The sequence below is a fragment of the Papio anubis genome, chromosome 3 (assembly GCF_008728515.1).
Source record: "Papio anubis isolate 15944 chromosome 3, Panubis1.0, whole genome shotgun sequence".
Lineage (NCBI taxonomy): Eukaryota > Metazoa > Chordata > Mammalia > Primates > Cercopithecidae > Papio > Papio anubis.
This window is the reverse complement of record NC_044978.1, coordinates 120,825,324-120,843,103: the sequence shown is the minus strand read 5'-3', so window position 1 is coordinate 120,843,103 and position 17,780 is coordinate 120,825,324. Positions and strand designations below refer to the sequence as shown.

Genomic DNA, 17,780 nt, shown 5'->3' with positions numbered 1-17,780 from the left:
AGCCACGCTGGAAGTGCGGCACCGTGGCTAGAGCGGAAGTTGTAGGTGCATTGTGGGAAGCACTTTATTGTCCACAGCCAAACTGCCAGTGTGATGACACTAACTTACAAGAAAAGGGCTGGGTTTTGAAAATGACACAGGCTCTAAAAAGCTTGGAAGCGCTGCAACTTTTGGCAAGAATCAGGGTTAGCAGGACCTCAGTGGCTCACTGCTGCTAAGTGGAGGCTGGCTCTCTGGGTCCTCCAGTGTGAGCTAGAACTGATGTCTCTATGGTCAAGTGAACAGAGCGAGTGCTGTCTTCGCCATGTGGTGGCGTTGTGCAAGATCAGTAGCTGCACCACTAGAAAGATGGTGAAGCAAGGGCAAAGAAAAATCCCTTTGGCTCCAGAAAATCTCCTGAAAAAGGGGAAGGCTTATCAAGCCCTCAAAGCCACCCAGGCAAAGCAGGCACTTTTGGCAAAGAACGAGCAGAGGAAAGGAAAAGGGCTCAGGTCTAAGTGACTGGAATCATTCCAACATGATTCCTGGCGGCAGAAACATGACAAGGTGCATCTTAGACCACTAGAAGCGAAACCGCACGCCTTGGGATTGCCAGATAAACATTCTTTGGCCTTTGCTGTGCGCATCGAAAGGATTGATGGCATGAGTTTACTAGTGCAGAGAACCACTGCAAGACTTCACCTAAAGACAATTTTTAATGGTGTCTTTGTAAAAGCCACCCCCCAGAACCTAAAAATGCTGCGTATAGTGGAACCTTATGTGACCTAGGGATTTCCAAATCTGGAGTCCAGGAATTTTGAATTTTGAAACGTGGACAAGCCAAGGTCAAGAATAAGACCATCTCTCTGACAGAAAACACAGTGATTGAGGAGCACTTGGGGAAGTTTGGTGTCATATGCTTGGAAGATCTCATTCATGAAACTGCCTTCCCAGGGAAGCATTTCCAGGAGATCTCATGGTTCTTGAGCCCTTTCCACCACTCAGTGGCCTGTCATGTTACAAAAAATAGAGTGGGCTTCCTCAAGGAGCTGGGCACACCTGGCTATCAGGGTGAATGCACTGATCAGCTCATCCGCCAGCTGAACTAGACCCAGGTGCCAAACTGCAGTAAATTTTTGTCAATGAAGTGGAAGCATGTGTTTTTGTTTTTTTGGAAATTTTTATCAAATATCTTCAGAGAAGATTATTTCCTGCCTTATCTTCAAATACTGGAAAGGAAGGGTCAAAGACAGTAGCTGGCCGGGAACAGTGGTTCACACCTGTAGTCCCAGCACCTTGCAAGGCTGAGGCAGGAGGATCACCTGAGGTCGGGAGTTTGAGATCAGCCTGACCAACATGGATAAACCCCGTTACTACTAAAAATACAAAAATTAGCCAGGCACGATGGCACATACCTGTAATCCTAGCTACTCAGAAGGCTGAGGCAGGATAATCGCTTGAACCCGGGAGGAAGAGGTTGCAGTGAGCCGAGATCACGCCATTGCACTCCAGCCTGGGCAACAAGAGTGAAACTCTGTCTCAAAAAAAAAAAAAAGACAAGAGAGTAGCTTATGTTCATGGCAAGCACCTCTCATCACAGTCCAGTTCCAAAAAAAAATTTCAGTCTTTCCTACATTGGCTTCTGCCTTGTCTGAAATCAGCACATTCCATGGAAGAAGGAGTCCTGCTTTTGTTGCATTTTCTATTCTAGGGTTTAATGTTGGTAATGTTTTCTATTCTAGGGTTTAATGTCTAGCGTTCGTACAAGGTTCCCTAAGACTCCTGCAGCAGTTGACCAAGCCCAGGGACACAAGTGAATCTGGAGATTCCTGGGGCCTTGTTTTGAAAAAGACTTGAAATACACATAGGAAGAAAGGCACAAAAATAAATGTTCACTTGTCTCCGCAAAAAAAAAAAAAAAAAAAGGCAGCTTGAGGCTTCCTTGACTTATTCCCTCTGAGCACTTTCCCCACTTAATATTAAGGAGGAGTTCTTTATATTATTTGGTGAATGGGGACTTTTTTTTTTTTCCTCCTGGTATCTTGACACTAAGTTAGTTTGGGGCGTTTACTCCTCTTACATTCTATCCCTGTATAGATAAATGAAAAATATTTTAGAAGCTGTTAAAAGAATTCTAAAGTGTGGGCAGATGCTAAGTGATTATGACAGTAAATAATTTCTTTTGTTCCTGTAGGCTTTAATATCTCTCCTACAAGATAGTACCTTCATAAATTGTCTTGTGGAAACATTATCTAAAAATTTCATTTAGGACAAAGGAGACTAGAAGCTTTTGTCATTAAACATGAAATAGCCTTGCTTTCTTTACTCCTAGAAATGTAGGCAGTATTTCTAGAAATATTTAATGATAGCGAACCACTTCCTGGCCATCAATTTGATTCCCTTCCATTTTCCTAGACTTCTGAAGAGGTCTCACTTCACACTATTTTGCATTACAGAACACAGTCTTTATACTTCTTCTTTTTTTTTTTTTTTTGAGACAGGGTCTCACTCTGTCACCAATGCTGGAGTGTAGTGGCGCTATCTCAGTTCATTGCAACCTCCGCCTCCCAGGTTCAAACGATTCTCCTGACTTAGCCTCCAGAGTAGCTGGGATTACAGGCACACACCACCATGCCCGGCTAACTTTTTGTACTTTTAGTAGAGACGGGGTTTCACCATGTTGGCCAGGCTGGTCTCAAACTTCTGGCCTCAAGTGATCCGCCCGCCTCAGCCTCCCAAAGTGCTGTGATTACAGGCATGAGGCATCCTACTTGCCCACTGCCTTTATTCTGATAGCTGTTTCTCACCTGCTTCCTTACTCTGCTCCTCAAAACAAGTCTGAAACCCTTTTCCAGTAAAAATCTACTCTTTGGACACACAAATAACAACTGCACATTAGATTTTTAAAAATATGTGTTTTAAGATTAAACATAAGCCAAAAATCACCATAAGGTGACTATTTTTGTCCTAAAATTTAGTGCAAGCCAGAAACTTCCAAGGCAGAGGCAGTAAAGAGTAGTGACTGAAAGCATACCACACTTTGGAGACAGTCAAGCTGAGTTTGAATCCCAGCTGTGCCCCTCTAAGCTATGCAACCAATATTGGGATTTACGTTACCTCTTTATCTTTTGTAAAATAGGAACAACAAAAATACCTACTATAGAGGAGTGCTGTGGGGATAAACACAAAAGAATGCAATAAAAATGCTTAGTGTAACGTTTGGTACACAGTGAGTGATCAACATGTATTAGTTATTCTCTCCTTTTTTTTTTCCTCCAGAGGCAGGGTCTTTCTGTGTTTCCTAGGCTAGTGCAAACTCCTGGGCTTAATGATCCTCTCCTTGGCCTCCCAAAGCGATTACAGGCATGAACTACCACACCTAGAAATGCCGTGTAGAATGGTAGTCTAACTTGACTATTTAGAATTACTAAATAGAAATTATTTACCAATACACAGATAATATGTTTTCTTTATATGTCCTATTTATTTTCTTGGGGAATTTCATAAACTTTTGATTTTTACAACTACAATTCATTGTAAAAACAATTATTAGTTATTAAAAAAATATGGCCAGCCACAGTGGCTCAAGTCTGTAATCCCAGCACTTTGGAAGGCCAAGGCAGGCAGATTAGCTGAGGTTAGGAGTTTGAGACCAGCCTGGCCAACATGGCGAAACCGTCTCTACTAAAAATACAAAAATTAGCCAGGCGTGGTGGCGTGCGCCTGTAATCCCAGCTACTCAGGAGGGTGAGGCAGAAGAACTGCTTAAACCCAGGAGGTTGCAGTGAACTGAGATTGCACCATTGCACTCCAGCCTGGGTGATAAGAGCGAGACTCTGTCTCAAAAAAAAAAAGTGAATTAAAGTAAGGTCTTACAAGTGAATACTGAAGAACAAGAATGTCCATACTGGCTGTGCACAGTGGCTCATGCATGTCATCCCAGCACTTTGGGAGGCTGAGGCAGGTGGATTGCTCGAGCTCTGGCATCCAAAGCCTGGGCAACGTGACAAAACTCTGTCTCTACAAGAAATACAAAAGTTGGCTGGGCATGGTGGTGCACACCTGTATTCCCAGCTACTTAGAAGTCTGAGGTGGAAGGATTGCTTGAGCCTAGGAAGTTGAGGCTGCAGTGAGGTGAGATCGCACCACTGCACTCCAGCCTGGGTGACAGGGCGAGACCTTGTCTCAAAGAAAAAAAAAAAAGGAAAAAAAGAAAATATCCATATTTTTTGTTCAGACAACTGCAACTGCTTACCCGCCTATTAATTACTTCTAATTATATTTATAGTAATGTAGATTAAATTGTCACTGGCAATCTCATAGGCGGTAAGATAGTTTTAATAAGGATAAGTATATAATTAAACGGGAGCTCTTAAAGACTCCTGGTAACATTTTAATTGGTTTAACCTTCTGCCTGCAACTGACAACTGGTATTCAGTAAAAGCCATAAAAACATAATATTGTTGGACCTAGGAATAGCCCCAAAGAGGTTATGAAGATGTTAACTGAATTATTTTTCTTTTTCATTTTTTGGGTAGCAGCTTTATTATTATATAATTCAAACAACATAGAAGTAACACATTTAAAGTGTACAATTCAATGGTTTTTAGTACAGGTTGTGTGTCCCTAATACAAAAATCTGAAATGCTCCAAAATCCAAAACCTTTTGAGTGCCAACATGACACTCAAAGGAAAGCTCATTCTGGATTTTCAGACTAGGTTGCTCAACCAGTAAGTACATAATTTAATGCAAACATTTCCAAATCTGAAAAAAAAAAGTCTAAAATTCAAAATATTTCTGGTCTCAAATATTTTGGATAATACTCAACCTGAATATTCAGAGTTGTGCAACCATCAACACAATCAATCTCGGAACATTTTTCTCACCTCGAAAAGAAACTTTCAAAAAACTAGTTGGGCACGGAGGCATGCACCTGTGGTTCCAGCTACACAGGAGGCTGAGGCAGGAGGATTGCTTGATCCTGGAGGTCAAGCTACGGTGAGCCATGTTCACGCCATTGCACTCCAGCCTGCAGCCTGGGTGACAAAGCAAGACCCTCTTTCCAAAAAAAAGAAAAAAGAAAAAAAGAAACCCCCATATCATTTCACTATCATCCCCTAATTCCATGCCTACCCCTAGCCCTAAGCAACCACTTCCTTACTTTCTGTCTGTATATATTTGCCTATTCTGGACATTCATATAAATGGAATCAAATAATATGTGGTCTTTTGTGACTGGCTTCTTTCATTTAGCATACTGCCTTCAAAGGTTATGTATGTTACAGCACGTATTAGTATTTTCTTTTTATGGCCCAATAAGATTCCATTGTATAGGTCGGGTGTGATGGCTCATGCTTGTAATGCCAGCACTTTGAGGCTGAGGAGGGAGGATTGCTAGAGGCCAGGAGTTTGAGACCAGTCTGGACAACATAGCAAGTCTCATGGCACCCAAACCTGCGTCACGGAGCTAGACCCCATCTCTTAAAAATAAAAATTCCATTGTATATAGATGTATCACATTTGATTTATACGTTCGCCAGCTGATTAACATTTAGGTTGTTTCATCTTTGGCTATTATGAATAATGCTAACATTTGTAAAAACGTTTTTGCATGGACAAGTATTTTCATTTCTCTTGGATATATATTTAAGAGTGGAATTTGCATTACTTTTATTGGAGTGAAAATCAGAAGCAATTTCATGGTCTAACAACGGAATTATGTTACACTCTCAATAGTATTATGCAGAAATGCTACACTCTCAAGAGAAACATGCAGAAAAATGGTGGCTTTGTTGAATGAAGACCAAATAATAATAGGCTACATGAAGTGAAAAAAAGAAAAAAAAAAAAAAGGATACAACCCACTTGAAATCCTCCTAGGGCTTCCCATGGGACTTCCCATTCCTTCTTCTGTTCTATGGCATCTGTCCTCTGCTTCCACATCCTGCCTCAGTTGTCTGAGGGCCAACCACACTAGCTTTCAGAGATTCTTAGAAACGTCTCAGCTTCGGAGCCTTTTCACATAGCTTCCTCTGCTTGTATCATTCTTTGCCCAGTGGTTTCAAGTCTCATCTTAAATGTCACTTCTTCAGAAAACCCTCTGATATCCCAAACCAGGAGAAAGGCAAGTGTTTCCATAGCAGCCGGAGATTTTCCATCTTAATGGTTTTGATACTAGAATTGTTTACTTGGTCAAATATTGAGCCTTTTATATGCAGGGATACAGGGTGAAACAAAACATGCAAGATCCCTGCCACTTGCGACCTTATATTCTAGAGAGGGGATACATGTACAAGTGAACAAATAAATGCACTTGGTAATTTTACATACTGATAGCTCAATGGTTATCCTCTGTTTGGACTGTAAACTCCATGAAGGCAGGAGCTATGTCTGTCTGGGCTACTTCCAGTTTGCTGAGAGTCTGGCCACTAAATAAGCTCAATACATATTTTTTCACTGACAATTAAAACAAGTATATGAAAGACAGAAATGGAAAAAAAACGGGACTTCTATAAATGGAGATCTAGCTCTTCCTCTTTCAAAACTTTCTGTAATACTACATAGCTTTAAATAATTAAATCAATTAAAATAGCAAAAAGTTACCCTTTGTAGTAACAGAACCCCAAATAAAACCCATTTATGTACTTAACACTCGTTAAGTACCTGGTAATAAAACCTATTCTGAAATACCCAGACGTGTTGGTTAAGTGGATAAAATCCAATTGGCGCATTGCCAAACAGGTTCCTCCCCGTCAGCAGCATAGTTTATAGTTTTTCACAGAGGCCTTAAGCACCCATCATTTGATTCTCCCTCATTTTCCGATTTCTAAAACCCTTTAGAATCTCCCTCCACCCACACGATGTGGCAGCGAGAAAAACCGCAATTCTATTTACACGTCAATGGTAAGAGAACACATAATATTTTGCCAGGTCAACAAATTTGCAAGATCTCCACCCAAGAGAACAGTATCCCCTTTCCAGTGAATCATTCTAAGACGCTGGAGACGAGTAGGGATAGATAAAACCAAGCTACCCTAACGCTGGACCAGAGGAGCCGATCGCGAGCTACCTTCCCCCAAGCGCAGCGATCGGCAGCCTCTTTCTTCCCCAGGCGCATGCGCAGCACACTCCCCGGCCACCACACGCCTCCTCCATGGGGTCGGGAGACGCTGACGTCACCGTGCAGTCTGCAAACAACCCTTCCGCTCCTTCAAGGAAAATGAGTCCACGGATTTTCTTAGCCCCCAGAAAATGTCCTCCCTCTTTCCATCCCAGTGTCAACGACTTCCCCAGCCCGTCTCCTTTCGGCCGGACTTCTCTGTACTTTCGTTGCACCAGAAAGGCGGAGGGAGGGAAGAGGAAGGGTGAAAGACCAATTCCGTGTTGTTTACAAGGAGTAGGCGAGTCTAGGAATCGGTCCGCGAGGGCGGAGCCGAGGAAGCCGGCACTTCTTCCTTCTTTCCCCTCCCTCCCCAGCCTTCCCCGCGAGCGGACGCGGCAGCGCCTCTGTCTCGCTTTTTCTTATTTTTTTTCCCCCCTTTCCCCTTTCTTTTTTTTTTTTTCTTTTCTTTTCCCCCTCCCCCCCTTTCACCATTTCCTCTCGGAGGCGCTTTCCCCGGGCAGGGGCAGAGCCGGTCTCACCCCCCCGCCTCTCCCCGGCCCCCGCCGCCCTATGGCGAGAGGGAGCCCCCTCCCCACCCAAGCTCGAGCGGCGGCGGCCTCAGGCCGGGGGTCATCATGGAACTAATTCGCTGACCGACCCAGCGCCCGCAGCCGTGCGTCCCGCTCGAGCGCCAGCGCCGGCGCCCCCCGACCCGCTTCCCCCTCTTCTCCCTCCTCAATCGGCCCCGTCGTCCCGCGCGCACCGCCGCCGCGCGCCGATGAGAATGAGGTGGTAACGGGCCCCCGGATGACCCCGCGTCACCACTGTGAGGCCTACAGCTCAGCCGGGGAGGAGGAGGAGGAGGAAGAGGAGGAGAAGGTGAGGGGCGGGGGCGGGGGGCTCGACGCGTCTCCGCGGCCGGCTTACGCGCTGGGGCCTCGCTGCTGCCCCCGCGCTGCCCCATTGGCAGCGCCCGTGGCCGCGCGCTGCTCGCTGGAGACCCGCCTTCCCGCATCCCCCAGCCCGGGGAACCTCGGGGCAGCCCTCTTCGTCCTCTCCGGCCCAAACCGACCCGGCACCTGCCCAGTTGAAAACAGCGCTACTGTGTTCCTTTTCGGGCCAATTTTTCTATCGGCGAGTAACTCTTTTTGTGGCAGCGGCAAATTAGCTACTCTGTAGTGCGTGTTGGAGGCTTTACGAGCCTGTGTTAATACACAAAGAAGGGGACACACCCCCACCCTCAGGTTGAACGATCCTGCTGGGACACCAGGAAGATTACTAACTTTGCACAGCGGAGTGAATGCCAAATGAATGGGGTGAACCTGCGGTGCTGTGAAATTCGGGGGAGGGCAACGTTACCCAGGGCTTGGTGCGGGTGGGTGGTGGGAATCCGGAGGAGGTGAGATTTGAGTTGTACCCTAAAGGCTCGATTAAATAACTGAAATTTGAAAGGAGGACAAAGAGGCCTCTGCTGGAGCTAGGAGGTTGCGTTGCAGATCCTTTTGGCAGAAGTTGACATTTGGGTAGCAAAACAGTGGAATGTGTTTCGGGAGGTAGGATGGATTCAGACTCTGAAGGGGTTTGAACTAAAATATTTATGTTTTATTCTGTCAATGGCGAGCCACTCGACTTAGAGCAGCAGGGTGTTACGGTAATGACGTTAAATAACAACACTTGATGAGGCTGATTATCTGCCAGGCATTCTCCTAAACGGCTTGCAATTCATTTAATCCTCCCAAGGCTGGTAGTAGGAGCCTCATCTTACAGATGAGGAAAACTGAGACGCCTCAAGATTAAGTAATTTTCTCCTTAGGCAACACGGCTAAAACCCGGTAACCAGAATTAAGCCTAACTCTCTGCTGTGTGGTATCTGTCCTGAAAATGAGTTTGTTAAAATAACAGTGTTATCTGCTTCTAGCTTTTCCAGGTCATTTGTGGCAGATGAAATAGAAAGGATTGGACAAATAGATTAAGAAATAATGGACGGAATAGATTTAGATTGGCTAGTCTGGGACCAGAGAATCTCCGAGAGATTCTGAGCCCCTGGACTAGAAATTTCTTGATACCGATGAAGGGCCGACTAAAGTTCAGGAAAGACGATCTGCAGTTACAGATAGTTTATGTGGTAATGTGACATCCTAGTAGGTTAAAATGGAACTTAGCATGTGTCTTGGTCAAAATTGGAAACTTGAGTGTGTCCGTGTTTTATGTTGATTGTGTAATACATTAAAAATGAAGAATATTCATCTTCCTGTGTATGTTTCTTCGTCTTTAAAATGGGCTTTATGGCTGAAATGGGGGTGTAGTAAGAAAAATAAAAATAAAAAACTCGAAAAAAAGGGCTTCCCACAATTTGATTAAATTGTGGGAAGGTTACATGAGTTAATATGGCATGGCGCTTTGAACAATAGGCCGTCAAATAGTAAGCACTCAGTGCTTTTACTTGTTAAGCTCTTTACAAGTGAAGATACTAATTATTAGGCATATGCTCAACTCCGGAGATCAACATCAAATAGTTCAATATTAGAAAAGGCAAGTCTACCAATAATCATCGCAAAGCAACTAGATGTAAAAGTAGAATTATGTCCAAGTACAGATGTGGGAAGGCAGAGCACAACAGCACAAATCCGGAGAGTCTTGACTGATGGCTACTTTAGGAAGGGAAGTATGAACTAGAGGACATACCAAGTTGAAACAACAGTGTGTACAGCCATGGAGATTAGGAAAGAGCATATACTTGGAATCGCAAATACCTTTAATTCATTGTTTCCAGTGCATAAAGTCAAGGAGGGAATAGTAAAACTTCAGTTTCTTGTATGGCCACATTAATCCCTCCTTTCAGAAGGGGAACTAAGATTCAGAAGTCAGCACCAGTACAGGATTATTAATGGAATTAGTATGATAATGATGGCAAATACAATAATAGATACTAGTGAAGTTGTTTATATTGTATACCCAGCACTGTGCAGCACTTTTCCTCAGAGGAGCAGGGGACCCTGTATGTATATCTGTAATAGTTATGCTGTACAATAAGCCTTTTATAAACTATTGCCTCAGACATTAAGCTATTTGATAACCGTGGAGAAAGGAGAAGCAGCAGCAATTGAGAGAATGGAAGGAGAAATGTGAAGCTGGCATAAAGTTTGTGTGTGGAATATGCCAACCAAAATAGTCTTTTGTTATTTCCTGCTTTTCTAAAAAAGCTTGCAAAATTGGATATGACCAACGATAGACATACAGTAACAAAATAGAACTATATAGTTCTGTTTATTCAAACAGTAAAATTGTGTTTTAAATGTTTACATTTTATTTCTTAGCAGAATTTATTAATCCAACTCAAAATGTGTTTTACACGTTAGAAAACAGGCTTGTGCACTGTCAGTAAAAGAAAACCCAAGCCCATGCTTTCTGTATCATAGTATGTCTTACTAGTCTTGTCTTTTGTTCTCTCTTTATATAGAACATACATTATGACCCTTTACTGCTAAATATTTCACAATAATAGTAATACTTTCTTACAGAATCACAGCAAAATTTTCAATTTCGGTAAATTTAGCAATCGATACATTGACTTGTGTAATCTGTCCCAGTTATCTCATTTGACCCAATAATGACCTTTACACCATTTGTCTCCTTCCAGTACTGGATCCAATTGAAGGTCAGGTATTGCAGTTTCTTTTCTATCTTTTTTTTTTTTTTTTTTTTTTTTGAGACAGAGTGTCCCTCTGTTGTCCAGGTTGGAATTCAGTGGCGTAATCGGCTCAATGCAACCTCCACCTCCTGGGTTCAAGTGATTCTTCTGCCTCAGCCTACCGAGTGACTGGGGCCGCAGGTGTGCACCGCTACGCCTGGCTCATTTTTGCGTTTTTAGTAGAGATGGGTCTTACCATGTTGGCCAGGCTGGTCTCCAACTCCTGGCCTCAAGTGATCCGCCTACCTTGGCCTCCCAAAGTGCTGGGAGTACAGGCATGAGCCACCCTGTGCAGCAATTTTTTGTGGCCTCATTTAATCTGCAACATCCCCAAAGGTATCCGCCATTGTTTTTGTCTTGCAATTATTTGTATCCCATTTTTATTTTATTTTATTTATTTTTTTTTTAGAGATTGGGTCTCTCTTTGTTACCCAGGCTGGAGTGAGGTAGTGTAATCATAGCTGACTGCAGCCTCAAACTCCTGGGCTTATGTAATCCTCCCACCGGAACCTCCTGAGTAGCTGAGACTACGGGCAGGCATGTGATATCATGCCTGGCTAATTTAATTTTTTTTTTTTTTTTGGTAGAGATGGGTCTCGCTCTGTTGCCCAGGCTGGTCTCAGACTCCTGGCCCCGAGTGCTTCCCTCCTGCCTCACAAAGTTCTGGGATCACAAGCAGGTGCCACCATGCCCTGCTATCTGTCCCATTTTTAAAAGTTTAAGGAAATTATGCCTCTTTTTACTTTGTTAGCTTTCTCCAGAGTGAGCAAAGAGTGATTCTTTTGTTTTTTTCCTATTGATAATGTTGTATTGCATTGGTTTCTGAATCTTAAAACAAGCTTGCATTCCTGGAACAAATCCCACTTGGTTATGGTGTATAATTCTTTTTTTATATTGCTGGATTCAGTTTGCTAGTATTTTGTTGAGAAATTTTGCATTTATATTCAGAAGAAATACTAATCTGTAGTTTTCTAGTGATGTCTGTCTGGTTTTGGTAGCAGGGTAATAATAACTGGCTTCAAAGAATAAGTTGGGGAGAATTTGTAAAGAATTGTTATTAGTTTTTCTGAAAATGGTTGGTAGAGTTAGCCAGTGAAGCCATCTGGGCATGGATTTTTCTTTGACAGTGCTTTAAAAAATTAACTGTTTAAATCTTTGGTTTTACAACTACTCAGCTTTTTCTTTCTTTCTTTCTTTTTCTGTTTTTGTTGGTTTTTTTTTTTTTTTTTTTTGGAATAATCTCACCAGTGCAGCTTTTTACTTCTTAAGTTTTGGTATTTTGTATTTCTGGGAACTGGACCATTTCATCTAAATTTTCCAATTTAGTTGCACACAGTTGTTCATAAAATTCCTTTATAATTCTTTTTGTTTCTGTAAGGTAGGTAGTAATGTCTTTTTTTTAGTCTTGATTTTAGTAATTTGTCCTCTGTATTTTCGTGGTCAGTCCAGCTAGCTAAAGGTTTGTCCATTTTTATCTTTTCAAAGAATCAGCTTCTGGTTTCATTGACTTTTCACTGCTGTTTTTGTATTCTCTACTTCATTAATTTCCATTTTAATATTTAATATTTCCTTGCTTCTGTCTTGCTTTAGGAACAGTTTACTCTTCTTTTTCCATTATGTTAAAGTAGAAGATGAGGCTCTTGATTTGAGATACCGTTTTTTAGTAGACGCATTTTCAGGTATTATTTCTAAGCACTGCTTTAATTGTGTCTGATAAGTTTTGGTATGTTATGTCTTCATTTTCACCCATCTCAAAGTATTTTCTTATTTCCCATGTGACTAACCAGATACCTTTGTTTTAAAAAAAAAAAAAGTTGTTACAATATAAACATTTGAAAGTCATACTGAGGGCTTTAATTGTAGGCCATTGGAGAACAGGAATCCATTGAACCTGATTTACTTCTTTTTACATGATTCTACTTTATGTGTCTCTCTCTCTACCCATCTAAACCCTCTAAAAATAATCTTGAAATCTAGTGAAGAAACTTGAGTCACTAGTGACAGTCAGTTGTTGGGATAGCTTGTGAAGGCTGGTGGATCCATTTGGTTGTAGCTAATGGTGTGAAAGAATTATTAAAGTTCTATGGTTTTTAATAGGAGTTTGGAAGAAACCTTAGAACCTGTGAAGTCTAATCTTGACCCAAATAGCTGTTTCTTCTAAATATCTCTTGACAGATGGTCATCTAGTTTACATTCCATTTTTTTATATAGAGAAAGGTTTTCAACTGTGTTGCCCAGGCTGGTCTTGAACTACTGTGCTCCAGTGATCCTCCTGCCTTGGCCTCCCAAAGTGTTGAAATTACAGAAATCAGCCACAGCATCTGGCCTACATTCCATTTCTAATGTTAATATTTCTATCTGCATTAGAAGAAATTATAGTGAGCTTGCTCACCAAATTGTTGAAGATCTGAGAAAGGTACCAAGGCAACAAAATTGGAATCTCAATATCTCAGCAGTATGCAACAGGGATGGAATATAACAAGATGACCTTTTTTCTTTTTTATAAAGAATATTTTGTTCTGAACAAGGATGTGTCAAAACAAAAAAGGAAGGTACCCAAACGCCACACACAATGGGTTAGGGCAGGTAGGGGTAAAGCTGGCTTAACAAGGAACCTAAGAAAGTCTCTTAACAGTTTTTGTTGACCGTAAATTATATCTGAACTGATACTGAGGTGTCTTCAAAAAAAAAAGCTAACAAGGGCCACGACTGGTGGCTCACACGTGTAATCCAAGCACTTTGGGAGGCCAAGGCAGGCCGATCACTTGAGGTCAGGAGTTCGAGACCAGCCTGGCCAACATAGTGAAACCCGTCTCTACTAAAAATACAAAAATTAGCCATATGTGGTGGTGCATGCCTGTAACCCCAGCTACTCAGGAGGCTAAGGGAGGAGAATCACTTGAGCCTGGGAGGTGGAGGTTGCAGTGAGCCGAGATTGTGCCACTGCACTCCAGCCTGGGCAACAGAATGAGACTCTTGTCAAAAAAAAAAAAAAAAAAAAAAAGCCAATGATTTTAGATTGCATTTATGGTAAAACTAAAGCTAATTTAGAAGAGGCAAAATATCCTGAGGAGCTATCGAAGTTTTCAACTATGAAAAAGATGAATTGGTGTGCATGATAGCACCCTTTAAAGATTGGAAATACTGGTGTGAAAGAGATGAGATTTTGGTAGGTTAAAGTTCTGAACAAGGATGTATATAAAAAAAGAAAATGCCAGAACCCCACACACAGTGAGTTGTTGCAGGTGGGGGTAGAGTTTTTTTGGTTGTATGTTTTTGTTTTGGGCTCCAGTAGTTGGAACTGGAACAATTGGTTGGGTCTCTGTTTCATCAAAGTACTGTGCTGTGGACACAGTAATAAAAAAATGATATTGGCAGATGTGACTGCATAGAGATTTATTTCTTTAGAGACGGGGTCTTGGCAGATGTGACTGCATAGAGATTTATTTCTTTAGAGACGGGGTCTCATTCTGTTGCTGGGGCTGGAGTGCAGTGGCATGATTTTGGCTCACTGCAACCTCAGCCTCCCAGGCTCAAGCCATTCTGCCACCTCAGCCTCCCACGTAGCTTGGACCACAGGCACACACCACCACGCCTGCCTAATTTTTGTATGTTTTATGGAGATGGAGTTTCACCACATTGCCCAGGCTGGCGTCAAACTCCTTGACTCAAGCAGTCTGCCCACCACAGCCTTCTAAAGTGCTAGGATTACAGGCCTGAGCCACTGCACCTGGCCAGGAAATTATAACATAGTTGGGGAGTTAGTGGAAAGCTGCTTTATGACATGATTAAAGAATCAAGAGTTTTTAGAAGAAATTACGTTTGAGATAGGTCTTTTTGGATTAGTATTAGTTCTTTTTCTGTTCTATTTACCCTTTGTCGTCTTAGTATGAAAATATTTTATGCTAATTATAGAAGATTTGCAAAAACTCAGGTGTTTAAAGACACAAAAATTAACAAAATCGTAATTGAGTTAACCAGAATTAGTCTCTAGTAAGTTGAGAAGCAAGTAGGTAGCATATGTGAAGTGGTACATAGGAAAGAGCTGGAGTTGGGATAGAATGTGGAAATTATAGAAGTGGTTTGCTATTTTTTGCTTTTCCAAATCTTTTATTTTTTAAAAAATTGGAACTTTTTACATGTTAATTCTGGATATTTAAAAAAATTCTTAGAGCCCATGAATCTGAAGTATGTAATACAGGTACGTAGTTGAGAAAGTCACATTGTTAGTGAAATTTATAATGAAAACCAGCATTCTCCTATGCTAGGCCTTTCTCACCCTTTTCTTACTCCGCAGAGGTTAACTACTCCCAACTCTTTCCTGCTTCTCCCGTTATTTAGCATCACATTTTCAAACAACTTGCTCTACTGCTGTTTTTTGACATTTCAGTTTGAGATATTTATGGATTTCCTACTATGAAATGTAAAGATGTGGCTTTTATTTTACCCTCTTCCAATATCCATAGTTATGTCTCCACATCCTCCCAATGTGATTTTATCATACTGTGATCTATCCAGTATTTTCATTATTATTGCTGTATAGATATTGTGATATATTATTTACTTTCTTAAACTCTTTTTTCTGAAGTTCATTGCCTTTTTAGTTGCTTACCTTTCAACAAATCTAGCTGAGCCTTTTCACATTCTTTTTTGTTTTTTTTTTTTGAGGTGGAGTCTTGCCCTGTCGCCAGGCTGGAGTGCAGTGGTGCAATCTTGACTCATTGCACCCTCCGTCTCCTGGGTTCAGGCGATTTTCCTACCTCAGTCTTCCAAGTAGCTGGGATTACAGGCACCTGCCACCATGCCTGGCTAAGTTTTATATTTTTAGTAGAGACGGGGTTTCACCATGTTTGTCAGGCTGGTCTTGAACTCCTGACCTCGTGATCTGCCCACCTCCACCTCCCAAAGTGCTTAGGATTAACAGATGTGAGCCACCGTGCCCAGCCACCTTTTCACATTCTTTAGCAGTTTCTTAATCCAATTTTCTACACACAGTCAAACCTCAAGTCTGTAGTTTGCTGCTTTTTTTTTTTTTCCCTAAACCTAGAAGCCTATGCAGTGGCTTACCCCTGTAACCCCAGTGCTTTGGGAGCCCAAGCAGGAGGATTGCTTGAGGATGGGCAACCTAGCAAAACTGCATCGCTACAAAAAAAAAAAAAAAAAAAATTACCTGGGCTTGGTGGTGTGCATCTATAGTCCCAGCTATTTGGGAGGCTGAGGCGGGAGGATCACCTGAACGCAGGAGTTCAAGGCTGCGGTGAGCCACTATACCACTGCACTCTAACCTGGGCAACAGAGTGAGACTCTGTCTCCAAATACATGTAAACATAAAACCTAGAGACATTTCCCTTGGACTCTGTGTTGTCTTGCACTGCTAAACTTACTATTTAGACATGCTGCTCATTTTAGAGTGCTAGTCATTGTACTGTGGAGCCTTGTAGGTGAGCACTGTTCAGTAGAACTTACTGCATTAATAGGAATGTTCCTTTTCTGCACTGTCCGATACAGTATCCACTAGCCACATGTGGTTACTGAAGTAAGGCTATTGTGACTGAAGAAATAAGTTTTTTTGTTTGTTTGTTTTTGAGACGGAGTCTCACCCTGTTGCCCAGACTGGAGTGCAATGGCATGATCTCAGCTCACTGCAACCTCCGCCTCCCATGTTCAAAGGATTCTCCTGCCTCAGCCTCCCGAGTAGCTGGGATTACAGGCACCCGCCAGCATGCCCAGCTAATTTTTGTGTTTTCAGTAGTGACAGGGTTTCACCATGTTGGCCAGGCTGGTCTCCAACTCCTGACCTAGTGATCCACCTGCCTTGGCTTTCCAAAGTGCTGGGATTACAGGCATGAGCCACCACGCCTGGCCAGTTTTTAAATTTTATTCAGCTCATATTTAAATATCTACATGTGTAGCTGATGGATACGGAATTGGAAGCACAATTTAAGATGATTTCATACTGAAAAAGTGGGAATGAGTAGGATTTAATGTAATTGATATATTCTCTTTTTAATGAAGGAAAAATGTTAGTGGCCCTTGTCTGATTAGGTTTTTAAGAGGAATGTTTGAAATAATTCTAGGAATTCCTGGTGAAGAAGTCAGTGACAAAGTTTTGACAATTTGAAACATTAATAACATCTTTTGATCAAGGTCCAAAGGTTCTATCAATTATGTGGCCTTGTTTTTATTCTCTTTGTAACTGAATTTCAGATTTAAAGTGTGGATGTTTTAGATAACCGATTATTTTGGTATTTTAATATGATATTTTAAAGAGCTGTAAAATCCTATACTGCCTCATAGCATTCTTATGTTGTTTTATGAGTTGCTTAATAAGTACTTTATATAATGCTACACTTACTCTGTAACTAATTTTAAAACATACTTGATTTTGTAGGTAGCTACATCAAGCTGGCTAGCAGGCAGATCCAAAGGATATCATGAAGTTTCCAGGGCCTTTGGAAAACCAGAGATTGTCTTTCCTGTTGGAAAAGGCAATCACTAGGGAAGCGCAGATGTGGAAAGTGAATGTGCGGAAAATGCCTTCAAATCAGGTAATGATTTAAGACCGATTAATTTTATTAGAAATAAGCATACCACTGCCATACATAATAATATCTTGACACTGCATTGCAGGAATTTGTACCATTTAAGGATGTGCTATATTTGAGAGACATCTCCCTGTTTCTTTTTTGTGTAACAGGGTCTCACTCTGTCATCCAGTCTGGAGTGCTGTGGCATGATCTCAGCTCACTGCATCCCACGCCTCCCGGGCTCAAGCGATCCTCTCACCTCAACCTCCTGAGTAGCTGGGACTGCAGGCACATGCCACCATGCCTGGCTAATTTTTTGTATTTTTGGTAGAGATGGAGTTTCACCATGTTGCCCAGCCTAGTTTGGAAGTCCTGAGCTCAAGCAATCCACCAGCCTTGGCCTCTCAAAGTGCTGGGATTATAGGTGTGAGCCACCATGCCCAGCCTCTTCTTTTTTAAAAACTCCTGCTCCTACTGTAGC

At 41.9% G+C, this 17,780-nt stretch overlaps 1 protein-coding gene and 1 pseudogene across 4 annotated transcripts in view; both read left to right on the top strand.

Annotated features, from left to right (window-relative positions):
- Positions 1-330: 330 nt before the first annotated feature.
- LOC108585934 lies at positions 331-1,088 on the top strand (annotated as a pseudogene).
- A 5,115-nt stretch (positions 1,089-6,203) lies between these two features.
- Positions 6,204-17,780, top strand: part of CCNI (cyclin I) — a 30,174-nt gene continuing 18,597 nt past the window's right edge. For 2 of the 4 annotated variants that reach the window (XM_009206904.4, XM_003898727.5), the window contains exons 1-2: positions 6,204-7,960; positions 17,164-17,320. In XM_009206904.4, the coding sequence (XP_009205168.1) occupies positions 17,207-17,320 (114 nt within the window). In that variant the 5' untranslated portion in view covers positions 6,204-7,960; positions 17,164-17,206. Of the gene's footprint in view, positions 7,961-12,432; positions 12,452-17,163; positions 17,321-17,780 lie in introns of those variants that run through there. The other 2 variants (XM_021938487.2, XM_021938488.2) reach the window with 2 other exon arrangements.